Source organism: Chenopodium quinoa, unplaced genomic scaffold (assembly GCF_001683475.1).
Source record: "Chenopodium quinoa cultivar QQ74 unplaced genomic scaffold, ASM168347v1, whole genome shotgun sequence".
Taxonomy (NCBI): Eukaryota; Viridiplantae; Streptophyta; class Magnoliopsida; order Caryophyllales; family Amaranthaceae; genus Chenopodium; species Chenopodium quinoa.
The window spans coordinates 1,418,113-1,439,149 of NW_018742770.1; the positions used below are offsets into that span (position 1 = coordinate 1,418,113).

Genomic DNA, 21,037 nt, shown 5'->3' on the forward strand with positions numbered 1-21,037 from the left:
ACTGTTGCATAAATATGTTGTAGAATTTAGATTGAACTTCTACACCTACCAGGAATGCCCTAAACCACTTGCTGGGATATAGCACTTTCCAGTACTTATCATCTGTTACATTCTGCGAGCAAAGAACCAAGTAAGACTTAGTTTCCAACATCAAAATGCTCGTGAAAATAAATATATAAATATGAGCCAATACTTGAAATTGTATTAATATCAACCAATAGAAAACAGTGGTACACAGTGATACACAAATTGTGAGATAGAGGATCCGGACTCACTTTATATACACTCCATACATTGCTTAATTAGTTTACATCATAGCCAATACAAAAAAATTTCACAAGTGAAATAAGGAAAAGTTTACGAAAGAAAGTAAACTAAATTACTAATACTGTTCTATATTCTTCTCTCTGTTTCACAAGTGAAGCTTCCAAGTCCCAGTCAAACTCAATTTCCATTTTGAAGCTGAGTATGAAGAAAATGGTATTAGCTTTGGTACTATGATTATGCAAGATGAGCAACCATCTGAACCTTTGGAAAGGTTGGCTCTAAACAGTAACCAGATTACATATTAACCAAGTTTATTTGAACCTCCCCAATTGAGAGTAACTCTTAAAAGCCCCAACCGCCTTAGCCCAAAATGAGGCTCCATAAGTGACTTTATCCCATAATAATTGAGATGACAAAGAGATTCCTAAAACTACCCTTCAATTAAGCTCCAGCCCCCCACACACCACTTTCATGGAAGGTAATATCAAGGCTAGGGGAGAAAATCAACACCACTGGACCTGATTACCATAAAAGCATTGCTCCACAACAATTTCTTCTCCATACACATACAAAACCCTCATAATCTAATTTCCATTCGATCCACAATATCTAAAGGGAAAACCCAAGATTCTTAATCCTAAAGAAATAGCAACTTCTAGAGGTATCTTACCATGCCAAAATGTAATAATACATGTGAGCAATACTCGCTAGCAACTCAGCAAAGCATACTAAATCCGGCAAAGACCAAACCTGGCCTTCTCTTCCGAAGCATTATCTAAATTCCCTCCGTCGCAGATCAGTTTCACACATTTATTTTGAGAACTCCACTATTATTTTAATACATCTCTCTTCCCCACTACTATAAGTTAGGGTCTTACGCCCTCTCACATTCAATAAATTAAATACTCCACTATCACTTATCACATCTTTTTCCAAAAAAAAGAAAAAAAAAAGCCTTTAACTATATCTTATCACTTCTACCTATTCAATAAAATAACATCGATATCAAACAACTTATCATCTAAAACTATGTCACATGATAAGTGTCAAAACTAATCTAGAAGGGAGTACCGATTTGTTAGGAAAAACGCGAGAACCGGGAGTCTCAAATATAACAATAAATGGAGTAGTTTCACAAAAGAAAAGATTTTGTTAGTTTTTACATGGCTCATACAGAAATGGTAGAACATGTCACTTGAAAAAATCGCTTAGGAGGGAAGAATAATTTTTAAAAGTAGAAAATGGTGACGAGTATAGAGGATTATTTGAATAATGTAGTTAAGGTTACGGTATCAGATTTCAACAGTTCTAAATAAACCACAACATAATGGAGTTTGAAGAGCATGAACAGAGATTGCTGAATGATTTTAGCAATAATCTGTCATGAAAAGCACTCAAAATCCTTTGAGAAAAAGTCCACGAGAATCAATATCTACTTGATAAACATGTCTCCTTTAAGTGCCTCTGGATTCAAATCCCACAGAGAGTTTGGAACTTTGGATAGGTATATATATACAACTCCAGTCTTCGGATGCAAAGCAGTTGTACACATAAATATAGGTATATATACGATTCATTCCGAAAGATGAAAGGTCTAACATGATGAGACAAAGCAGTGCATAATTGTCTTCCCTGGTTACGGTGAAGAAGAGTTCGGACACATGAAGGTTGATAGAAAGGAAAACCACAGCACACACGACTTCTTTGAAATTGAAACCATTAAAGCACTCAAAAGCCAAAGAAACCTCCTTCAAGTACAAGGTATCCCATAACTTTAAATCCAATTCCTTTCCAAGATGCAAATGATACTCAAGGGGAAGAAGTGTGTAATAGATCAGAAAAATGAAACATAAAAATAGGGAAAAGGAAAAATTGGGGAAAATATAATTGATCAGAGAAAAAGAACATAAAAATGGAACATAACTAAGGCTCCCTCTTCCACTAACATCACCCTACACCTCTCTCATCTTAGGCCACCTCCATGATAATAGAATGATATAGCTAATTTATACTGACTGGAAATGCCAACAGGAGCTACGCCTGACTTCTTAGGGGCCTAGGCTGTTGAAGCTCTACCCTTTGCCTTTCTGTTGCTATCTCCGTCTGGTTGTTCACTATGAAAGTTTATTTTACACTTTAATACTATTCATCAACAGAAAAGTTGCACAAGGCCTCAAAAAAAAAAAAAAGGACCGCGTTATGTAGAATCACCTAAAATATGTATCCTTCCAATTGTTATTCGGCAATTGAGTGGTAAAAAACAACCCCTGTAGATACGAAAAGAGAGGTCCCTCAGTCCTCTTGTGTGAATTCTGCTAAACCCTCCATTTATTCATTTCCCAATCCCCTGTCCTTCATGACTTCATCCATCTGCAGTCTACATCTCTGTCATCCATCCCTTTCCTTTTCTACCCAAATTGTTCAAACCAACAGATTTTAGTGCTCATCAATTGACTATGCCCAGTTTCAAGGAGGTATTCACAGTAATGTTAGACAAATAAAATGCTTGAGTCTAAATTGGTAGCTAACGATTGACTGTTCCCCATAGCTCCAAAAATAACATCTCCAGAAAAATAAATATAAAAGAAAGCAGGGTTGCAACAGGCCATAACTCACCATGTATTGTGACCGTTCATCTTGAATAGCTACTGTCAAGCAACAACAGCAAGTCAAATGTTACACTAGCCACCTGCAATTACCCAAATTTAATTAGTCCGAGAGCATACAGGTGAAGAAAGAACTATTAGTCCGCCTTATTACCTGTACACGCCTACCTTAGATATCAAGATATTTTTTCCTTCAAAAGCACCGAAGTCATATGCACAGGTACAGATTGATTATGAAAAAAATCTTAGCAAACAACAGGCTCCCTTTCTGAGAGCACAATGAATGGATCAGTTTTCGGAAGGAAAGGAGCAACTTGAGGTGTCCGCCAACAAAAGGCTCAACCATGAAGCTATGTAAGATGGATCAACTGCTAAGCTATTGTTTTCTGCAAATATCTGAATATATTTTCACTTTTTTTTTTTTGGAAAGCAAGTAAAATTTCACATTATTTTTTTTGGTAAGCAAGTAAGATATATTACAAAACCTTACAACCAAATACAACCTAAAACCTTGGCAAAAACACCAAGATCAAACTGCAAGGGAACATACTGCCTTTAACAACTACCTAGCTGTCAAGCTACTAAACCAGGCCTTAACCTTATCACTTGCTTTCCTAGGAATGATACTTATGATCCTTCCTAACACTTCTCTTTTCACGTTTTCCATACATTTCTCTATACATATAACTCTATGGTAAAATATGACATTAGACTGCTCAAACACAGGCATAAATTTTGTAGAATACAGATCAGCAAAAAAATGTCAGCTTCAGTACATAATTTTTTTTTTGTGATGGCCAGTAGATTCTAAATAAGGACGAGCATACATAGGCTTAGACCTCAGGCGAAGGAAAGGAGAACAACCAAAAAACTTTAATGAACACAAGCTCACATCAAACACAACAGAATAACTCATCAGATTCATATAAAGTAGTTCCTCTGTTTAATAAAAAAACTGCAACAATTGCCATTTTGGGAAGTTTTAAAAAATGTAACACTTATATTTTGGGGAAGTTTTGGAGTCCAAATATCACAAATTCACAATAACCCTTAACCAAACAATCAACATAATTAATAGCCACACCTCCCTTCAATCTCTGGCAAACCACCCGCCCCACTTCCTGAAGCACTACCACGAACGCAATCGGCACCACCTGTTGTGTTAGAAGCCAACTCCATCAGACTCTAAAGTCAGAAACAATAGATGCCAACATATTCGCCGTTGCAACTGAGCTATAATTTTTTTTCTTTCTGTATGACTATTGCATGAATTATCATTCTAAATTTATGTTTTGTATCCGGTGGGTATGAATATTATTGTTGGTAATAATTTTTAATCCCACTGTAAAAATGTGGAAGTCATGTGAGATGCTTCTATGAAAGGTAGTCGATCTAAATCCTCTTATTATCTTATTGCAGGTGCCTGATATAGATGAATTGACTCGCATATGTTGTATAGGATCCGGTCCATTCGGTGTTTTAACAACTCATGTGTTAGCCGATAGATTTCCATTGAAGCGGTTCATTTTGATTGATGTGAATGATACTCTGATCATTCAATACCAAAATGCAGTTGCAGCAATTGGTGGTGTAGGAGCATTCAACCTACCAATCCAGGAGCCACAATTTGATCAACTGTTTACCGCTATTCACACGGCTCCAAACCCAAATGTTCTATTTCGAACCGCACCGCATCATGCCACTAACATTATACAAGCTCAAGTAATTATTATTTGTGCTGAATTAGATTTGGAGAAGAAAACTAGAAGGATCAGAGCTTTAGCAAACATCGACTTATCAGATTGGGAGAAAGCGGTAAATCTGGTTCGTCGACATGCTATTTCTAGGAAACTCGTAATCGACTTTTCCCCTTTTCCCCCTCTAGATGGGAATAAATTGGGGGATGTGATGGGTAACCATCTACAACATATTTTAGTGTCGAACCCTCAATTTTTTTCCTTAGGAACTGCCATATCAGATTTGACTAATCCCACGAGAGTTGTTTTGGCTTTGAAATTTAATCATCCATTTGGGTATTTGAATTTGGTTCGGTTATTTTATCATCAAATGGGTCAGGGAATAATATTGAATGCGAAATTCAGAGCAGCTGAGTTCGGTAGACTAGCCGCTAATTGTTGTTTGGGAATTATGGCTATTTTTTCTAACATGATGACTAAGGTTGGTAATCAAATTGAGGTTCATATTGAGAATGTCATGAGGGTGATTACTACTGATGTAAGGATTGGTAATAGATTTTTGGATCCATATACTGCTGGTTGGGGCCCAAATTTATTAAGGGATCTTAATGTACTTCAGTTTATAGCCCATCATTACAACTTGGATGATCACGCAAGATTTATTAGATATGCAATTGCGGCTAATGAAGAGAGAATGACTTGTCATATTCGCAAGATGAAGACCTCAATGATTTCATTCAAGGGAAAAACTTTAGCAATTTTTAGGATTGCATTCAAGGAAGGCACTAGTGATATTAAATATTCTACGGCTGTTTCAATGTGCAAAAAGTTGGTAAAGTATGGTTGTAATTTGAGAATATATGATCCTTTGGTACCTAAAGCTATCATTAGGGGGGTTTTCCCAATAGTAAATAGAGTAACTATTATGGGGAAAACTCAAGCTGACATGCTTAATACTTGTCAAGGAACTCATGCCCTCTGTTTTTTCACTCGGAGTGCTAAATTCCAAATTCCAACAGATGGATTGGGGTCCAGCTCGTCCCTTAATGGCTCAGGGTACACAAGTTTTCATGTTTGATTTTGCGCGCAATGCTTTTATAGATGTTGTCATTGCACAAGCCGATATCACCATCGGGTTTCCTCATTTTTTTGAATGAAATGTAAGTATTGTTATTTTCCTTTAGTATTTACTTACAATTAATTAGAATTTACCATATCTTACATTTCATTCAAAAAAATGAGGAAACCCGATGGTGATATCGGCTTGTGCAATGACAACATCTATAAAAGCATTGCGCGCAAAATCAAACATGAAAACTTGTGTACCCTGAGCCATTAAGGGACGAGCCGGACCCCAATCCATCTGTTGGAATTTGGAATTTAGCACTCCGAGTGAAAAAACAGAGGGCATGAGTTCCTTGACAAGTATTAAAGTTTTCCCCATAATAGTTACTCTATTTACTATTGGGAAAACCCCTCTAATGATAGCTTCAGGTACCAAAGGATCATATATTCTCAAATTACAACCATACTTTACCAACTTTTTGCACATTGAAACAGCCGGAGAATAGCTAATATCACTAGTGCCTTCCTCGAATGCAATCCCAAAAATTGCTAAAGTTTTTCCCTTGAATGAAATCATTGAGGTCTTCATCTTGCGAATATGACAAGTCATTCTCTCTTCATTAGCCGCAATCGCATATCTAATAAATCTTGCGTGATCATCCAAGTTGTAATGATGGGCTATAAACCGAAGTACATTAAGATCCCTTAATAAATTTAGGCCCCCAACATCAGTATATGGATCCAAAAATCTATTACCAATCCTTACATCAGTAATAATCACCCTCGTGACATCCTCAACATTAACCTCAATTTGATTATCAACTTCAGTCATCATGTTAGAAAAAATAGCCATAATTCCCAAACAACAATTAGCGGCTAGTCTACCGAACTTAGCTGCTCTGAAGTTTGCATTCCTGACCCATTTGATGATAAAATAACCGAACAAAATTCAAATTCCCAAATGGATGATTAGATTTCAAAGCCAAAACAACTCTTGTGGGATTAGTCAAATCTGATATGGCAGTTCCTAAGGAAAAAAATTGAGGGTTCGACACTAAAATATGTTGTAAATGGTTACCCATCACATCCCCCATCTAGAGGGGGAAAAGGGGAAAAGTCGATTACGAGTTTCCTAGAAATAGCATGTCGACGAACCAGATTTACCGCTTTCTCCCAATCTGATAAGTCGATGTTTGCTAAAGCTCCGATCCTTCTAGTTTTCTTCTCCAAATCTAATTCAGCACAAATAATAATTACTTGAGCTTGCATAATGTTAGTGGCATGATGCGGTGCGGTTCGAAATAGAACATTTGGGTTTGGAGCCGTGTGAATAGCGGTAAACAGTTGATCAAATTGTGGCTCCTGGATTGATAGGTTGAATGCTCCTACACCACCAATTGCTGCAACTGCATTTTGGTATTGAATGATCAGAGTATCATTCACATCAATCAATATGAACCGCTTCAATGGAAATCTATCGGCTAACACATGAGTTGTTAAAACACCGAGTGGACCGGATCCTATACAACATATGCGAGTCAATTCATCTATCCGGCACCTGCAATAAGATAATAAGAGGCTTTAGATCGACTACTTTTCATAGAAGCATCTCACATGACTTCCACATTTTTACAGTGGGATTAAAAATTATTCCCAACAATAATATTCATACCCACTGGATACAAAACATAAATTTAGAATGATAATTCATGCAATAGTCATACAGAAAGAAAAAAATTATAGCTCAGTTGCAACGGCGAATATGTTGGCATCCATTGTTTCTGACTTTAGAGTCGGATGGAGTTGGCTTCTAACACAACAGGTGGTGTCGATTGCGTTCATGGTAGTGCTTCAGGATTCCACTATACTTCGTCCAAGATCAGAACGAGCTTGCCTGGAAGCTTTCGTTTTGGGTCGAAGCACTAAAAAAAAGGATCGGCACTACAAAAACCAAAATATACATAAAAATCAATTTAATTAAATATTATTCAATAAAATCTAAAATCTTCAGGAACAATTAAACAAAACAAATCGAAAATAAACAATGTAGAAATAAAATCGAGGATAAAGTAGAGCCGACAATCAAGTTGAGTTCGGGTTCGATTTTGATTCGGGTCATACTTAAACGGGTTGAAAACCCCAAACCATAACCTATAAACAGGTTCAAAAATATGAACCCTGAGATCGACCCAAACCCGACATGTTCAACCTATTTATTAAAAATCTTGCTATAAACGGGTCAACCTGATCTGCTCAACCCATTTATTTTGCAAACAGGTTGATAAACGGGTCAACCTGATCCGCTTAACCCGTTTATAAAGAGTTTGATATTTGCTTAAGTTCAAGTTGGCACTTCGGTAGCACAAAAGACTTGTTGTCCCATGTTTGTTGTTCAAACAGTCTAAGTAAAATCTAAAGATACTCCAAGTTAAACAATTATTACATCCAGCTAAGTAGCCACTTAAATACATCCAAAGTTCAAAAGTAAAACACTTGAAAATGTTACAATATCAACAACAACATTAATAACAGTAGCTACAACATCAACAACAATAACACCAATAGCAACAAAAATAAAAACAAAAACGACAACAACAGCAAAAATACCAAAAACAGCAGCAACCACAACTTGTATCCTACAATAACACCAACAACAACAGCAGCATCAACAACACCAACAACAATAACAACATCAAGAACACCAACAACAATAAAGCGGCAACAACAACAACAAGAAGACAGCAATCAACATTTCACAACGATTGTTTCAACTAACACCAAAGAAGAAACAAAATATTAACTTCCTTAAGTTATTACCTTAAGTTATTACCTCTTACCTTAAGTTCAACATTTTTTTTTAGAGGAAAGTTATTACCTTAAGTTATTCTAACTTAGACTTATTATTACTCAATTGATTAACTTATCGTTCATACTTAGAATTTAAAAGAAATTGAGTCCTTCAAATTTATGTCCATGAGTATTTCTAAGTCTAATTAGTTCTAATTAAGTCATAGGATAATTGAATTGCAAATTTGAAGTCCAATTGTCATTTTATTTCAATTTTAAGTTGCCGGAAATTCGTCGGAAAATGTTCAAATTCGTCGTCAGAAATCAGTTGAACTAGTCAACTTCCGGGACGATTTCCCGGGGCCTCGGGCGTCCAAATCCCGATCCGAAAAGTGCCATGGACTCCCTGCAATGTCTTCTATCCATCCATGTAAAAAACAGTCCATCCAATACATAACCAATTCAGTACGAGCGTCCAAAGATAGCAAGTCACACAGAAATGTCGGAATTTTGAAAGTGCTCTAAAAATTCTGAAAAATTTACACAACAGAATAAGCCATACAAATAGCTCATACTCCAAAAATCAGTCGAAAATTTCAAGTAGAACACCTTCAATTAATTATTCCAAGTCACTGAAATTAACAAATTATACAACCAATATACTTAACTTAGCAATTACAGATATACATATCCATAGATAGTACATGTATCTAGTTTATGCTGGAAATTAATTAATTGAAAATAGTTTTAGGTACCTTTAATTGAGGAAGGAAAGGAGGAAGAAGTTGTGTCTTCAACACAACACAAACACACGAAAGGACGAAGGAGCAGGAGAAACGAAGAGAAGCTGCGGCTTCGGTGGTTGCCAGACAAGAGAAGACAGACGAAGAGGGAGAGGGAGAAGGAGAGGAGGAGGATGAGCTGGGTTGTTCGGTGTTGTCGAAGAGGTCGAGGGAGTTGAGTTGTGTGAGCTGGAGAAGGGAAGTATGGCTGGTACGAAGGGGAAGGAGAAGGCAGAGGAGAAGAGGACGGCGTGAGGTGGTGGTGGCGGACAGTGGCGGATACAGGATTTGATTAATAGGTTGTCCCATCATCGTCCATCCACCGCATAAAGAAGGGTTCTCTCAAGGTTATTAAAACTAACAATATCATCAAAAGAACGCCCATTAACCTCAATTTTAGTCCACCCTTCATCTCCAAATCTCCGAATTAGCAATTCCCCACTAAATTTCAAAAACCCAGAACAACAAAATCACCATTTTCAATAGCTAATAAGAAGGTTAATTTGATTATACAAATCATAGATCTAACAACTACCTATAAATAATCAATAAAGGCATCATACATTTAAATTATAACAAATTTTGCTTGAATAATGGAATTTGGTACTTTAAACTCTAAAGTCCTGATCTTTATCCTACCCCTTAATTATCTTTAAACTCTAAAGTCCTTATCTTTATCATCATTATGGTTCCAGATTAAAATACAGAAAGGATACTAGTGGAACAATGCTTATGGAGGTCAAGCACTAACCTGCTAGATACCGCGTAGGTTGGACAACTATTATCAATTAAACAGAAATAATACTATAAATCTATAATAGGGCTCAAATAGTCAAATATCCGGCCACAACTCACATTCACAAATCATAACATTCAAGCTCTAAATCGGCTAAACCACATTAATATTACTGATCAGAAGCGGCCTCCACCTAGGCATTCCGATCACTTGACCTCACTGAAGAACTAGGTTTCTAATAAATCAGAACCCTCTATCAAAATAATTCACTTGTTGGAAGGACACCATTCCTTTCACCTCTACCTCTCCCTCTTCATGTTAACTCTCCCTCAGCTACAATATCTGCATATGTTGCTTCCACGTCAGTGTGTTTGGGGTACAATGATCTCAATTTCAAGAACATTATCTGGGGTTTCAATTCTACTAATGGCCTGAACATGTCTCTCAAATTCTTCCCAACTGACAACCTGAGCTTCAACTTCTGGACTTTTCTTCGTTTTAGGTGTGAGTTTATGTCTCCTACTACTCTCAACTTCATTAACAATAGGTTGTTTACCTAACATTAATGACCTAGCAGCTACCACCCCCCCAATGTCCTTCAACCCATCCCCAATCCATATATATATATATATATATATATATATATATATATATATATATATATATATATATATATTTATATATATATATATATATATATATCCTTCTTCCTAGATAAATTAGCAAATATTTTCATTATTAAATCAGCATCACTCTTTAGTTCAACATGCTGCATTTTATAAACATACTTAAAAGTAGGATTTTGGGGTGTTTCTATATTCATTCCTTTGCCTTTTCCCAATATTCAACAACTAGGTTTATCATATTAGCCTTATCAATATCATCAATTGTAATGGTAACATCTTTAACCCTATACTGTAATTGCAACACTATTTTATCATCCATTCTGCAGCAATTACATAAACAAACCAACAATCACACAAACAACCCAACAAGCACATCACATATAAGAATCTAACCCTAGAATGCAAAAAACAGAGCATAACACGCTAGAATGCAAAAAAGAACACATACCTTACTTGTATCAAAATTAATATTGCCGATTTCTCTAGAAATTGATGAAAGATTCGATCTTTGATGCTCAATGTAAGAATTTATGAGCGAAATCAACAAAAAAACCGCAATAATTCTTCATGAAAAATCCCCCAAAATTCAACTAACAAACCCAGTAAAATTACCCAAATTGTAGAATAATACACTAAACTACTCACTCTCCACTAAGAAAAATCAAAGCTCGCAATTTTCAATTGTTGATGTTCTTCTCAATTTTGGTCTCAGTTCATCAACTGAGTTTGTGAAAATAGTGATGGAAGTTCAAACAAATCCTTAAAGCTTGATTAGACACAATTGGTTGGGGAGGAAAATAAATAGGGGTATTTTTGTCTGTTCGTGGTCATTTGGATTAAAAATAACTTAACTCATGTCATCATTGACTGGGTTTAATAAATTATTGATTATCATTGATAAAATCTTATTTCACCCTTTACTAAAGAGAAAAATAAATGAAAATTCGATGATATTAGTAAGAATGACAAAAAAAAAAAAAAAAAGGGGTACCTCTTAATCTTTTTGTGCTCTAAAACCCTACACCCAACGTTCTCCTCTTAAACCCCAAAACCCTTCTTCAAAACTTATTTCATCATCTTCTTTAACAACAACAAAAAAAAAAAAAATGCGCCCTTTTGTTCACCATGCCTCTAACCAGCTTACTTCTTCAGCTCCTGGTACTTCTGCACCTCAACAGGTAACTTGCCCTACAAATTCGTCCCCTGTTTCGACTTTTCGACGAAATCCATGAATTGTTTGATTGATTGTTTCTAGTTTTTGTTTGTATTTAATCTTGCAGGTTGTTGGAAATACGAGTAATTTGTTGCCTAATTTAATGCAAATGCAATCGCAAATGGGTTTTGTTAACAATAATGCTAACTATAACCCGAATTTGGGTAATGGTAATGCTCAAATTCCCCTTGGTTTTATGAATGTTCCCAATTTCAATGGTCATATGGGTAACTCAGCTCAACAAATTCAATCTAATTCTGGGTTTTCACCAAATAGTTTTGGGCAGAATTTGAATGTTTTCGGGTTTCCGGGAAATGGGCAATTGAGCAATTTGGGTCAAGGAAACCTGAATCAATTGTTTGGGAATAATGGGCAGTTTGGGTGGCAAAATCAATTACAAAGTATGAATCAACTTGGGAATATGCCAATGTTGAATCCTTCTCAAGTTAATGCATTGACTCAGTTATTAGGTTGTGCTAACCAAGTTGCTCAGGCCATGAATTCGCAGAATGCTGGTTTTCTCGGTAACCCTAATCCACAGCTTGGTTTTGGCCATCCTAATGGTGGTTTACAGCAGGCAGGTTTCAGTCAACAGCTGCCTGTAGCTCCTCCGCAGCTGCAGAATGTTTCTGTTCCGCCTTCAAATCCCGCTGTTTCATCTCATCCGCATGGTCAGTCCCCAAATTTTCAGGTATGATTGTGATTTGTGAACATGGTCGTTTGAATTCCCTTAAAGTGTTTATGCTGTTGCTTTCTTTGTTAATATAGCTTCTTCATGATGGCTTATAAGTTATAACCAAATAAGATTAATGCTGCTTATGGGTGATTTTGCTATTACTTTTTTGTTTAAATTTTGTAAACTTGGTATTACTTTATTAAAGCTATGATATTCCTCTATGTTAGAGAAATATATCCTCAGTTATAAATTGATATATATTCTTATAGATTTTCCAAATTCCAAGACTTCATATGATTGGAAAAGGGAGGGTGGAAGTTATTCACTTCACTTTGCCTAACTTGTTTCCCTCTTGAATTCCTTGACGCTGTGTTTAGATAGAAGGAGATGGAAGGAAAAGAAAGGAAGGGAAGGGGAGGGGGACAAACTCTCTTGTTTGGGTAAAGGATTGGGGGATGGAAGAGAAAGGAGAGGGAGGGATCCATTTTCCCTCTCTCTTTAAGAAGCATAATCTCTCCAAAATTGGAGAGATTTGGAGGGAAAATAGAGCTAACCTCCCCCTCCCTTTCTTTTCCCTTCCCTTCCCCTTCCTATCCTTCCTTATTTGATATCCAAACAAAGTGTGAGACTTTGAGAGTGTGGAGTTTCCTAAGGAAAGCTATCTATCTTTGAGCTTCAGCTTGAAGTCTCAGTTTCCTTGTCTCCCATCTTAAATGTAAGGAAAGAAAAACAAAAGGCATTTATATGAAGGCGTTCTATGTTGTATTCTTTCCAGATGTTTGGTTTGTAGGAATTTATCATGAAATTGATCAAGTTTCATACTAGAATATCATATTGAAAGGACGATAGATGATGTAGATGAAGTTCTTTGTAGTGTTCATGTGAGATTGGTCTTAAAGGTTTTAGAGGTTAATAAGTTTGGAGCCCTTAATTTTGGAGACCAAAGGGAAAGGAATTTTGGAACACTCTTGATGTTGGTATTCTCTATAATCGGAGTCTTTGGACTTTGGAGACAAAAGAATTTTTTATACTCGTATTTGCACTATGTTTGGATTGAAGGAAATGGAGGGAAAGGAAGATAAGAGAAATGGAGGGATGAATTATCTTCATTTGGATAACAAATGAGGAAAGAAGGGAATTGGAGGGGGGAGAAATGGAGGGATTAAATTGTAAGAAATTGATCTCTCCAACAATAGAGAGATTTTGAAGGAAAACTCATCTTTCTTCCCTCACCTCCCTTTCTCTTCCCTCCCCTTCACCTCCCTCCCCTTCTTTTCTTTCCCATTTCCTTATCCAAACACACCGTTAGCCTTCGTTCTTTCATCACCTAGACTCTCCCTAATAGTTATTTGCAAAGTTAAATGGGAGCAACCTAGGCCTGTATGTACTAGGCTTTATGAACCAGTGCAAAATTCTATAGATAAATTCTTGCAGTTAGATTACCTTGCATTATGAAGCGAATACGTTATTGAACGAACGTGGTGCTGGATTTGTCAGTTACTCGGTTGCACACAGAGGTTATGCTTGCACGGGAGCATTCTTCATCAAGGATGCTCTTGATTCCACAAAATTTTGACTCTGATGATTGGAACCTTTTCCTAGCTTTACTCGCCTGCATTTAAGGAATTTGCTTTACTGGAAATGACTAGGGGGAGTGGGGAGGAAGGAACGATAGAAATATTTTCTTCAAAAAACAATTTTGATTTTAACTGGCTTATGTATTATCCTGGCAAAAAGAAATGAAAAAGGAGAACTTAAGTATCTTTACCTCGTACTACACCCTAGCATATTTTTGATATGTTATATCTCTATCTTTTTCCATTGTGAATTAGAATATACTCTTTCTACTCCATAGTCTTATTCACGAGCTTGATAAAGTTTGTTTAAAGGTTGTACTGGCAGCCTGGCAGGGCTTGAGTAGAGAATTTGTATCTTTTTCCTAAAGATTTCTATACATGGGGAATGAGCTTGTGAAGGCACGTTGCATAAACAATACAAGCTAGGGTGTCTAGTTAAAAACAAAAAGGGTGTAATTTTAAAGCAAACCAAGTAGTTACTAGCTGTCTAGCTCTCATATTCTTGAGTGTTAACAAGTCATTGAAAGGAGTTTTGTCAAACTCGTAACCAATCATGTTTATTCTTATTCTTTTGACCTCCTAGGTTCCATATCATTCCATTCTGCTTGGTTAAATTAGAGAAACAAATTCTGAATTTCATTGTGGATTATTGGTTTAAGAAATTAATAAAATCGCCACCACCCTTCATACTTTTTCTCTTCCTCCCTTACTTTTTCTAACCTTATCTTCTTACTTCATATGTGCGAAGGAATCAGCATTTATTATGCATAATCATCCCAACACCAAAGCCTCATGTTCTTCTACCTCATCACCACCACCATTCCATTCCATGGCCTTCCTACTGCACCAATCTTCGAAAAATTGGATCCTCACTAGTTCTTGTCCTAAATCTCCACATCATCAGAATTGGAGAAATTTAGCTGATCTTTGTCTGAAAGTTCCAGGCTACAACTTGGAGAGTTTTGTTTTCAAATAATAATTCTATATTATCATTATTTTATTTTAATTTAATTTATTTATTTTTTGTGGCAGATTGAATTTTTGGTGCTTTCTCCCTCTTTTACTCTCTAGAAATGAATGAAAACCATTATGGTATGTATGGAACCATCTGCATATTTCAAGATTTTGTTAGATTAAGTGGTATTTGGTCATACCCTACATTTGTCGTCACTTCAATTTTCCTAGCTTGATTGCATTCTAGAGTGCTATTGACTCCACTTTAAGGAATTGACTTTCCTGAAGAGTAACACCTCTGGCTTTTCCAATAAGGCTTGTTAAATGTCCCTACTATGGCTTTCAGCCTTTAGATGAGTGACCGATATAATTTTCTTCATTTGAACAATAGTATAAGAAGCCACTTTTACGGATGTGTTTGTGCAAATGGTTGTTTGTCTCCACATGTTTGAAGTATGTTGTAATAGTATAGTGCACTAACCTGAGGGGGTAGGACACTATTGGTATTGCAATATTAGTCTGTTAGAATTAGTTTGGGGAAGAAGACAAAGAGTTGTTAAAAGGGAGAGATACAAAGGAATTCAGAAGGCTATATGTAGAGAAGATTCAAATGAAGATAAAATAAGCCAAAAACTGTGAGATTTAATGATTTAAGTGCATCAAATTACTACTCCATTACTATATTTGTTCTTATTGACATATGGGAAGAAACTAAGGAAAAGTGGACGCATTTAGTAAAGTGGGGTATTTGGGTAAATAATAACTTAAATAGTGGATAGGAAGAGTTAATGGAGGTACGTTGGACCCAATTGATGGGGTATATGGGAATAAAATGGATAAAAATTAAAAATACTGGATTTAAAGGAAAGATTTTAACAAGGAACAAGCAAACTGCAATTTAAAACAAACATAAATGGAAGGTAGAACAACAATTAGAAATAGAGGGAGTATCAACTATTCAGTTTTCCCTGAATTCTCTTCTATCTTCTCCTTTCACTATTTCTCTGATTATGTTGCATTACTTGCATATGTATTGTTGGATCAATTGCATATTCTTTCTGTTTTCTTTGGGGAAGTGCATACATCTTCACTCATGACTGTCTTGCATCTGCAAGGTACTTGATATAGTTCTGTAGTAGCTTAGAAACAAGCAAACTGCAATTTAAAACAAACATAAATGGAAGGTAGAACAACAATTAGAAATAGAGGGAGTATCAACTATTCAGTTTTCCCTGAATTCTCTTCTATCTTCTCCTTTCACTATTTCTCTGATTATGTTGCATTACTTGCATATGTATTGTTGGATCAATTGCATATTCTTTCTGTTTTCTTTGGGGAAGTGCATACATCTTCACTCATGACTGTCTTGCATCTGCAAGGTACTTGATATAGTTCTGTAGTAGCTTAGAAGAGTATTTATCAAAGACTACCAGCTCTTTTCCCACTCAGCATGATATATGCATATTGATCATGCTATGTTGGTTTTGCATCTTGACTAGAGTACTAGACACTGGACTGATTTATCTGATAATTATGCAGGGTAATCATGGTCAAAAACAAGGAAGGCATGGAATGCATATTCCAAACTCAAATCCTCATCAAAATAAGAGTTTTGTGAACCCTAATAGAGAAGCATCTAACTGGAGGTATACTGTGTTTATTATGCTATCTTTTTTTTTGCAAAATAATTACTCTAATTTTTGTCTCTAACTTTGAATTCTTACTGCAGAAATCAAAAGTCTCAAGATCGCCAGATGCCTAATCCAAAAGGAAAACTTAAGTTTCCTAAGATGAATGAAGGAAAAGGTATTTTAACTTATTCTTGTTGACGAAGTTATGCGGTGTCTTTCCTGTGCTAAATTCAATAGTCATTGTATTACAGAGGGTAAAACCATGTTTGCTTGTAAAACCATCAGCTAGTGTGCTAGTTTGGCTGGATTGACCAGCCTTTTGAAATTGAACCCTTTCTCTCACATGGAAACACATTTTGCTGCGACATAACATCTGGAAGTGTTAGGTCCTTAGGCGTTTCTACCTGAAGCCGGCTGAAGCTCCTTGTGGAGCTGTAGCTCTCTTGCTTAAAAAAGAAATAATTAATCATCGTCTATCATACTAATATAGTTGTTGATATCAGAGCCTATATTAATTATGTTGCAAAAGGATGCCCCAGACTGATTTCATAATTTCACATGAATAATTGTCTTTGAGTTGCTACTTGATAATTGAAAGATTCTTCAACTGTCAAACTGGTGTAAGCCTTATTTCTATTGCTTTATTTTTTGGTTGATATGTTATGGAATGTAGCAGAATTAAGTCAATGAATAAAATAAAGTTTTCAGAGCGTGTAATAGCACATAATGAAATCCTATATATAGCCTGTGTATACTTCATAAAATCTTAGCATATCTGTAAAATATTCTTTTTGGAAACTGATCTGTTGTTGGTAGAGGTGTCACAACCACACCCGATCCAAAACCGACCCGAAAAATATCCGATTCAGATTTGGACTCGCATGGACATAATAATTCAGCATAACTCAACTTTAAAAATTGACCCGACCCGACCTCATCAGACCCGATCCGATCATCCGAATTGACACCTCTAGTTGGTAATGTCATCTTTATAAGAACTTGCTAGCTCAAGAAGTAGAGAGTTTTGTTAATTTCTGGCACATTGCATATGTATGTTAGATTTAATCAGTTAATGAATAATATGGTGATATCTGAAGTCCTAGTCATCTGGCATAATTTTATTCCCATAGCTTATATCTAAAACATATAAACCTAGCTTTATGTATTTATAGATATTAAATTAAAGTTGAGCTGATGATATAGGACCAATGAAGCCAAATGTTTTAAAAACTAGTACAGAAAGTGCAGCAGCAGTAGCAACAACATCAATATATTGTGCTCTTGTAAAGTAGGATCCACAGTAGGTGAGATTATGCAGCTTAGAAGCTCAAATGTTGTATAATTAGATATAGTTTTTTGAATGGCCTGAAGTAGAAAAGCTAAGGCAGTATTCAACCTAAATAAGCAGTTTTTGTAGTAAGGTGCCTAAGGTAATAAGCATTGGTGAATAGAAATAACAAGGAAACCTAAAAAGATTATGATAGTGGAATAAGGTAGAGTGTTTAACAAACTAAGCTCAAGGAAAAGAGAAGACAAGGCCAGACAAGCTATAATTAGGATCTCCCCTGAAGGCCTAGAAAGCTTAAGAAGTGCTGTTTGGAGATGCCATAAGTAGTGTAAGTCTGAGACACCTATGCTGCCATGGAATCTTATCTTCCACTTGCTGCAGTAAATCATGTATGCTTGATCTACTTAACCAATGCTTCTATGCCTCTTATCCACAACCTACCTGTGTTACTCAGGCACAGGCATAGGCATAGGCATGTAAATTAAGAACCTTGGCATGCCAGGTTAAAAATCAAGGTGTCAGATTAGGTTTTCATACTCATGTCATAATGTGAGTGTCTGAAATGTTCATGTAAGCTTAATAAAGAAGTCAAAGTTACATATCTGAACGGAGTGTAATGGTACCCTACTGCATGTGTAGTAAAATTGCTTTTGCTGTGTCTTCTCTTTAATAAGTCTTTTCTTCTTTTTGATCAACCATACCCTTGATTTTTTTCCTTGCTTGGCCTTACTTCAATAGCAGCTTCTGAATCTCTTCCATCTGCAACTCATGAACTTGTATGTTTGCATAACTAATAATGAATGGCTAGCAGTCTAGCAGTAAGTGACTAGAATTTATCATGTATGTGATGCCATTGGCTACCCTCCCTTCAGCAACGATGGTATGAATTATAGGATCTTAAAACTGCTGTCATCTATATTATTTCCTCACAAAAATGCGAAATACAATCATCTTTCCATGCTTTTAGTTCTTATCTGGTCTTAATTGTTCTTTCTTATGGCACCATTCTGCATGCCAATACATGCATGCCTTGGTAAACAGTTTTGTTTAATTGTTAGATTTTCTTTGGTGTAAATCTGTGAATGTATGGATCTGTTTTATGAAATGAATTTCTTCATTTCTTCTGCAAGCAGGCGTTAAAAATGTTGGTTCTGATGATTCTGCAAACCGATCTCAAGGTGGAAAGAGAAGGTACTTGGTTATACAATTGTATACTTCGTATTATATAACAATGAAAAATCAATCTACTCTGTACCACTGTAGTTAGAACTGTGTAGATTCACTCAGTCTTCTGTTTCTGACAGTGTCGTATCTGCGGTATTTCCTTCTATTTTAACTATAGGTCACTCTCTGTGTTCTACACTGAGAAAGAAATTCAGCAATGGCGTGAAGAACGCAAGAAAAATTTTCCTTCAAAAGGCAATGTGGAAAAGGTTGGATTACAGTGCCCAGATTTGAATGCTTTCTGTTGATTAGCTTTATTTCATTTCCTCAAGGGTTGGTTATGTTATTTGCAGAAGCTGGCACAAAAGCAAGCAAATGCTGATGCTGCAGATGAAGATGCTAAGTTACGACGTCAAGTATGGTTTTCCTTTTTATTTATAAATTGACAACTTTTATAGGGTTTGCTTCTATTATTTTCTCAAGGATATGTGTTGGGTATGGTGTGGTGCAAAAATGTCATTCAATAGTTACTATCTCAAGGATTATTCCTTGATGACAAATACGAAGTGTGAATTATAGATATTCTTTAAGATATATGTTTTTCATAAACATATAAAATGTCTCTACCCTTGTTCCCGTCAATTTGAAGAAAAGAAAAAAAAAATGTCGATCATCGAAATGCTGGAAATCTGGAATTGGCTCATATTTGCAAAGAGGGGATTTTAACCTCTTGTGCGATGTAGTTTTAATTATTTGGAGGAAGGTCCTCACAAATTATAACATGAGAGCATAACTATAATAGACTGGATTCATATCAACTTGGACTCACATCTGAGTGATAAAAAAGGAGGTTAACAATGCTTGAATTGTGCTGTGTTTGCAATCTGCAATTTAAAGTTTTGAGTATTTGTCTGTTTGTGCCAGATTTGGGTTGTTCTATTCTAGGGTCTACCATGAAAACTTTGCACGTATTTGGAGGTTTCAAATCAACTGCATTATACTGACAAGCTTCCTGTACATATTCATTTGATATTAGTTATCTTTGCTTGGGGTCAGGATGTTATTATGACCTCCATGTAGGCGATATTGAACATATTTTCAAATCTGGTCACTGTTACCATTTACATGCAGTTTGATTTCTCATTTTCTTTGTTTGGCAAATGCAGCAACTAAAGGATGTATTGGCAAAGCAAGTTGAGTTGGGTTTTGAAGTTCCAGAAATTCCATCCCACTATCTGTTGGATCCGGAGCACCAGGCTCATGGCAGGGATAAATCTAGCAGGCCATTGAACAAGGGCCGCTTCCAAAATAATGGGCGATTCCAGAATAGATTTGATAAAGGGCGAAATTATGACAGCAAAGATCGGTTTACTACAAAGAGGGGCACAGAAGATGATGGTTCATTCAAGAAGTATGATCGATTTGCAAAAAGGCAAAGGTTGGAGAATGATAATGCACCAAAGGCTCATTTGAGTGTCAAGGAACCTACACTTCTGCAAAAGCTTTTGAGCACTGATATAAAGAAAGATCAGAGCTGTCTACTGCAGGCTTTTCGTTTTATGGTCATCAACTCTTTCTTCAAGGACTGGCCTGAGAAACCTCTTAATTTCCCTAAGGTTATTGTCAAGGAAATTGGAGTAGAGAGCAATGCGATTGAAGATGAGTCTTCCATTCTCGAGGGAGAGCTCAGCAATGACGAGGACCAAGATACTTGTGATGGGAAAGATGGTGAAAATGATGTTGTTGACCCTCAAGAAGAGGGAGAAATCACAGACTAGGAGTATTTTTGTTTTGTGACATTGTATATTATGTGTATTTTTTGTACTCCTGACCACAATTGACAATCTCAATTAAGTTTTTTGTAATTGTGTTTCGTTGACCCAAGCTAATATTCATAGTGAAATAGATAAGTATTTATTTTAATTATAACTTGAAGCTTGTATGATCATTTAATAGCAGCAACAACAA

The 21,037-nt window shown here is 36.1% G+C and overlaps 3 protein-coding genes across 3 annotated transcripts; 2 read left to right on the plus strand and 1 right to left on the minus strand.

Moving 5' to 3' along the window:
• The first annotated feature begins 1,508 nt into the window (after nt 1–1,508).
• LOC110724482 (UDP-glucose 6-dehydrogenase 2-like) lies at nt 1,509–5,648 on the plus strand. Its single transcript, XM_021903903.1, has 2 exons — nt 1,509–1,556; nt 4,293–5,648. The coding sequence occupies exons 1-2, from the start codon at nt 1,509–1,511 to the stop codon at nt 5,646–5,648; spliced, it is 1,404 nt and encodes a 467-aa protein (XP_021759595.1).
• Nucleotides 5,649–5,795: 147 nt separating this feature from the next.
• LOC110724483 (UDP-glucose 6-dehydrogenase 1-like) lies at nt 5,796–6,470 on the minus strand. The gene has a single exon (XM_021903904.1). It carries the CDS (start codon nt 6,468–6,470, stop codon nt 5,796–5,798), a length of 675 nt encoding a protein of 224 aa, XP_021759596.1.
• A 5,130-nt stretch (nt 6,471–11,600) lies between these two features.
• LOC110724600 lies at nt 11,601–20,969 on the plus strand. The gene is made up of 8 exons (XM_021904011.1): nt 11,601–11,744; nt 11,847–12,470; nt 16,526–16,632; nt 16,716–16,792; nt 19,039–19,096; nt 19,248–19,338; nt 19,423–19,485; nt 20,236–20,969. The coding sequence occupies exons 1-8, from the start codon at nt 11,673–11,675 to the stop codon at nt 20,845–20,847; spliced, it is 1,704 nt and encodes a 567-aa protein (XP_021759703.1). The 5' UTR covers nt 11,601–11,672; the 3' UTR covers nt 20,848–20,969.
• Nucleotides 20,970–21,037: the final 68 nt, after the last annotated feature.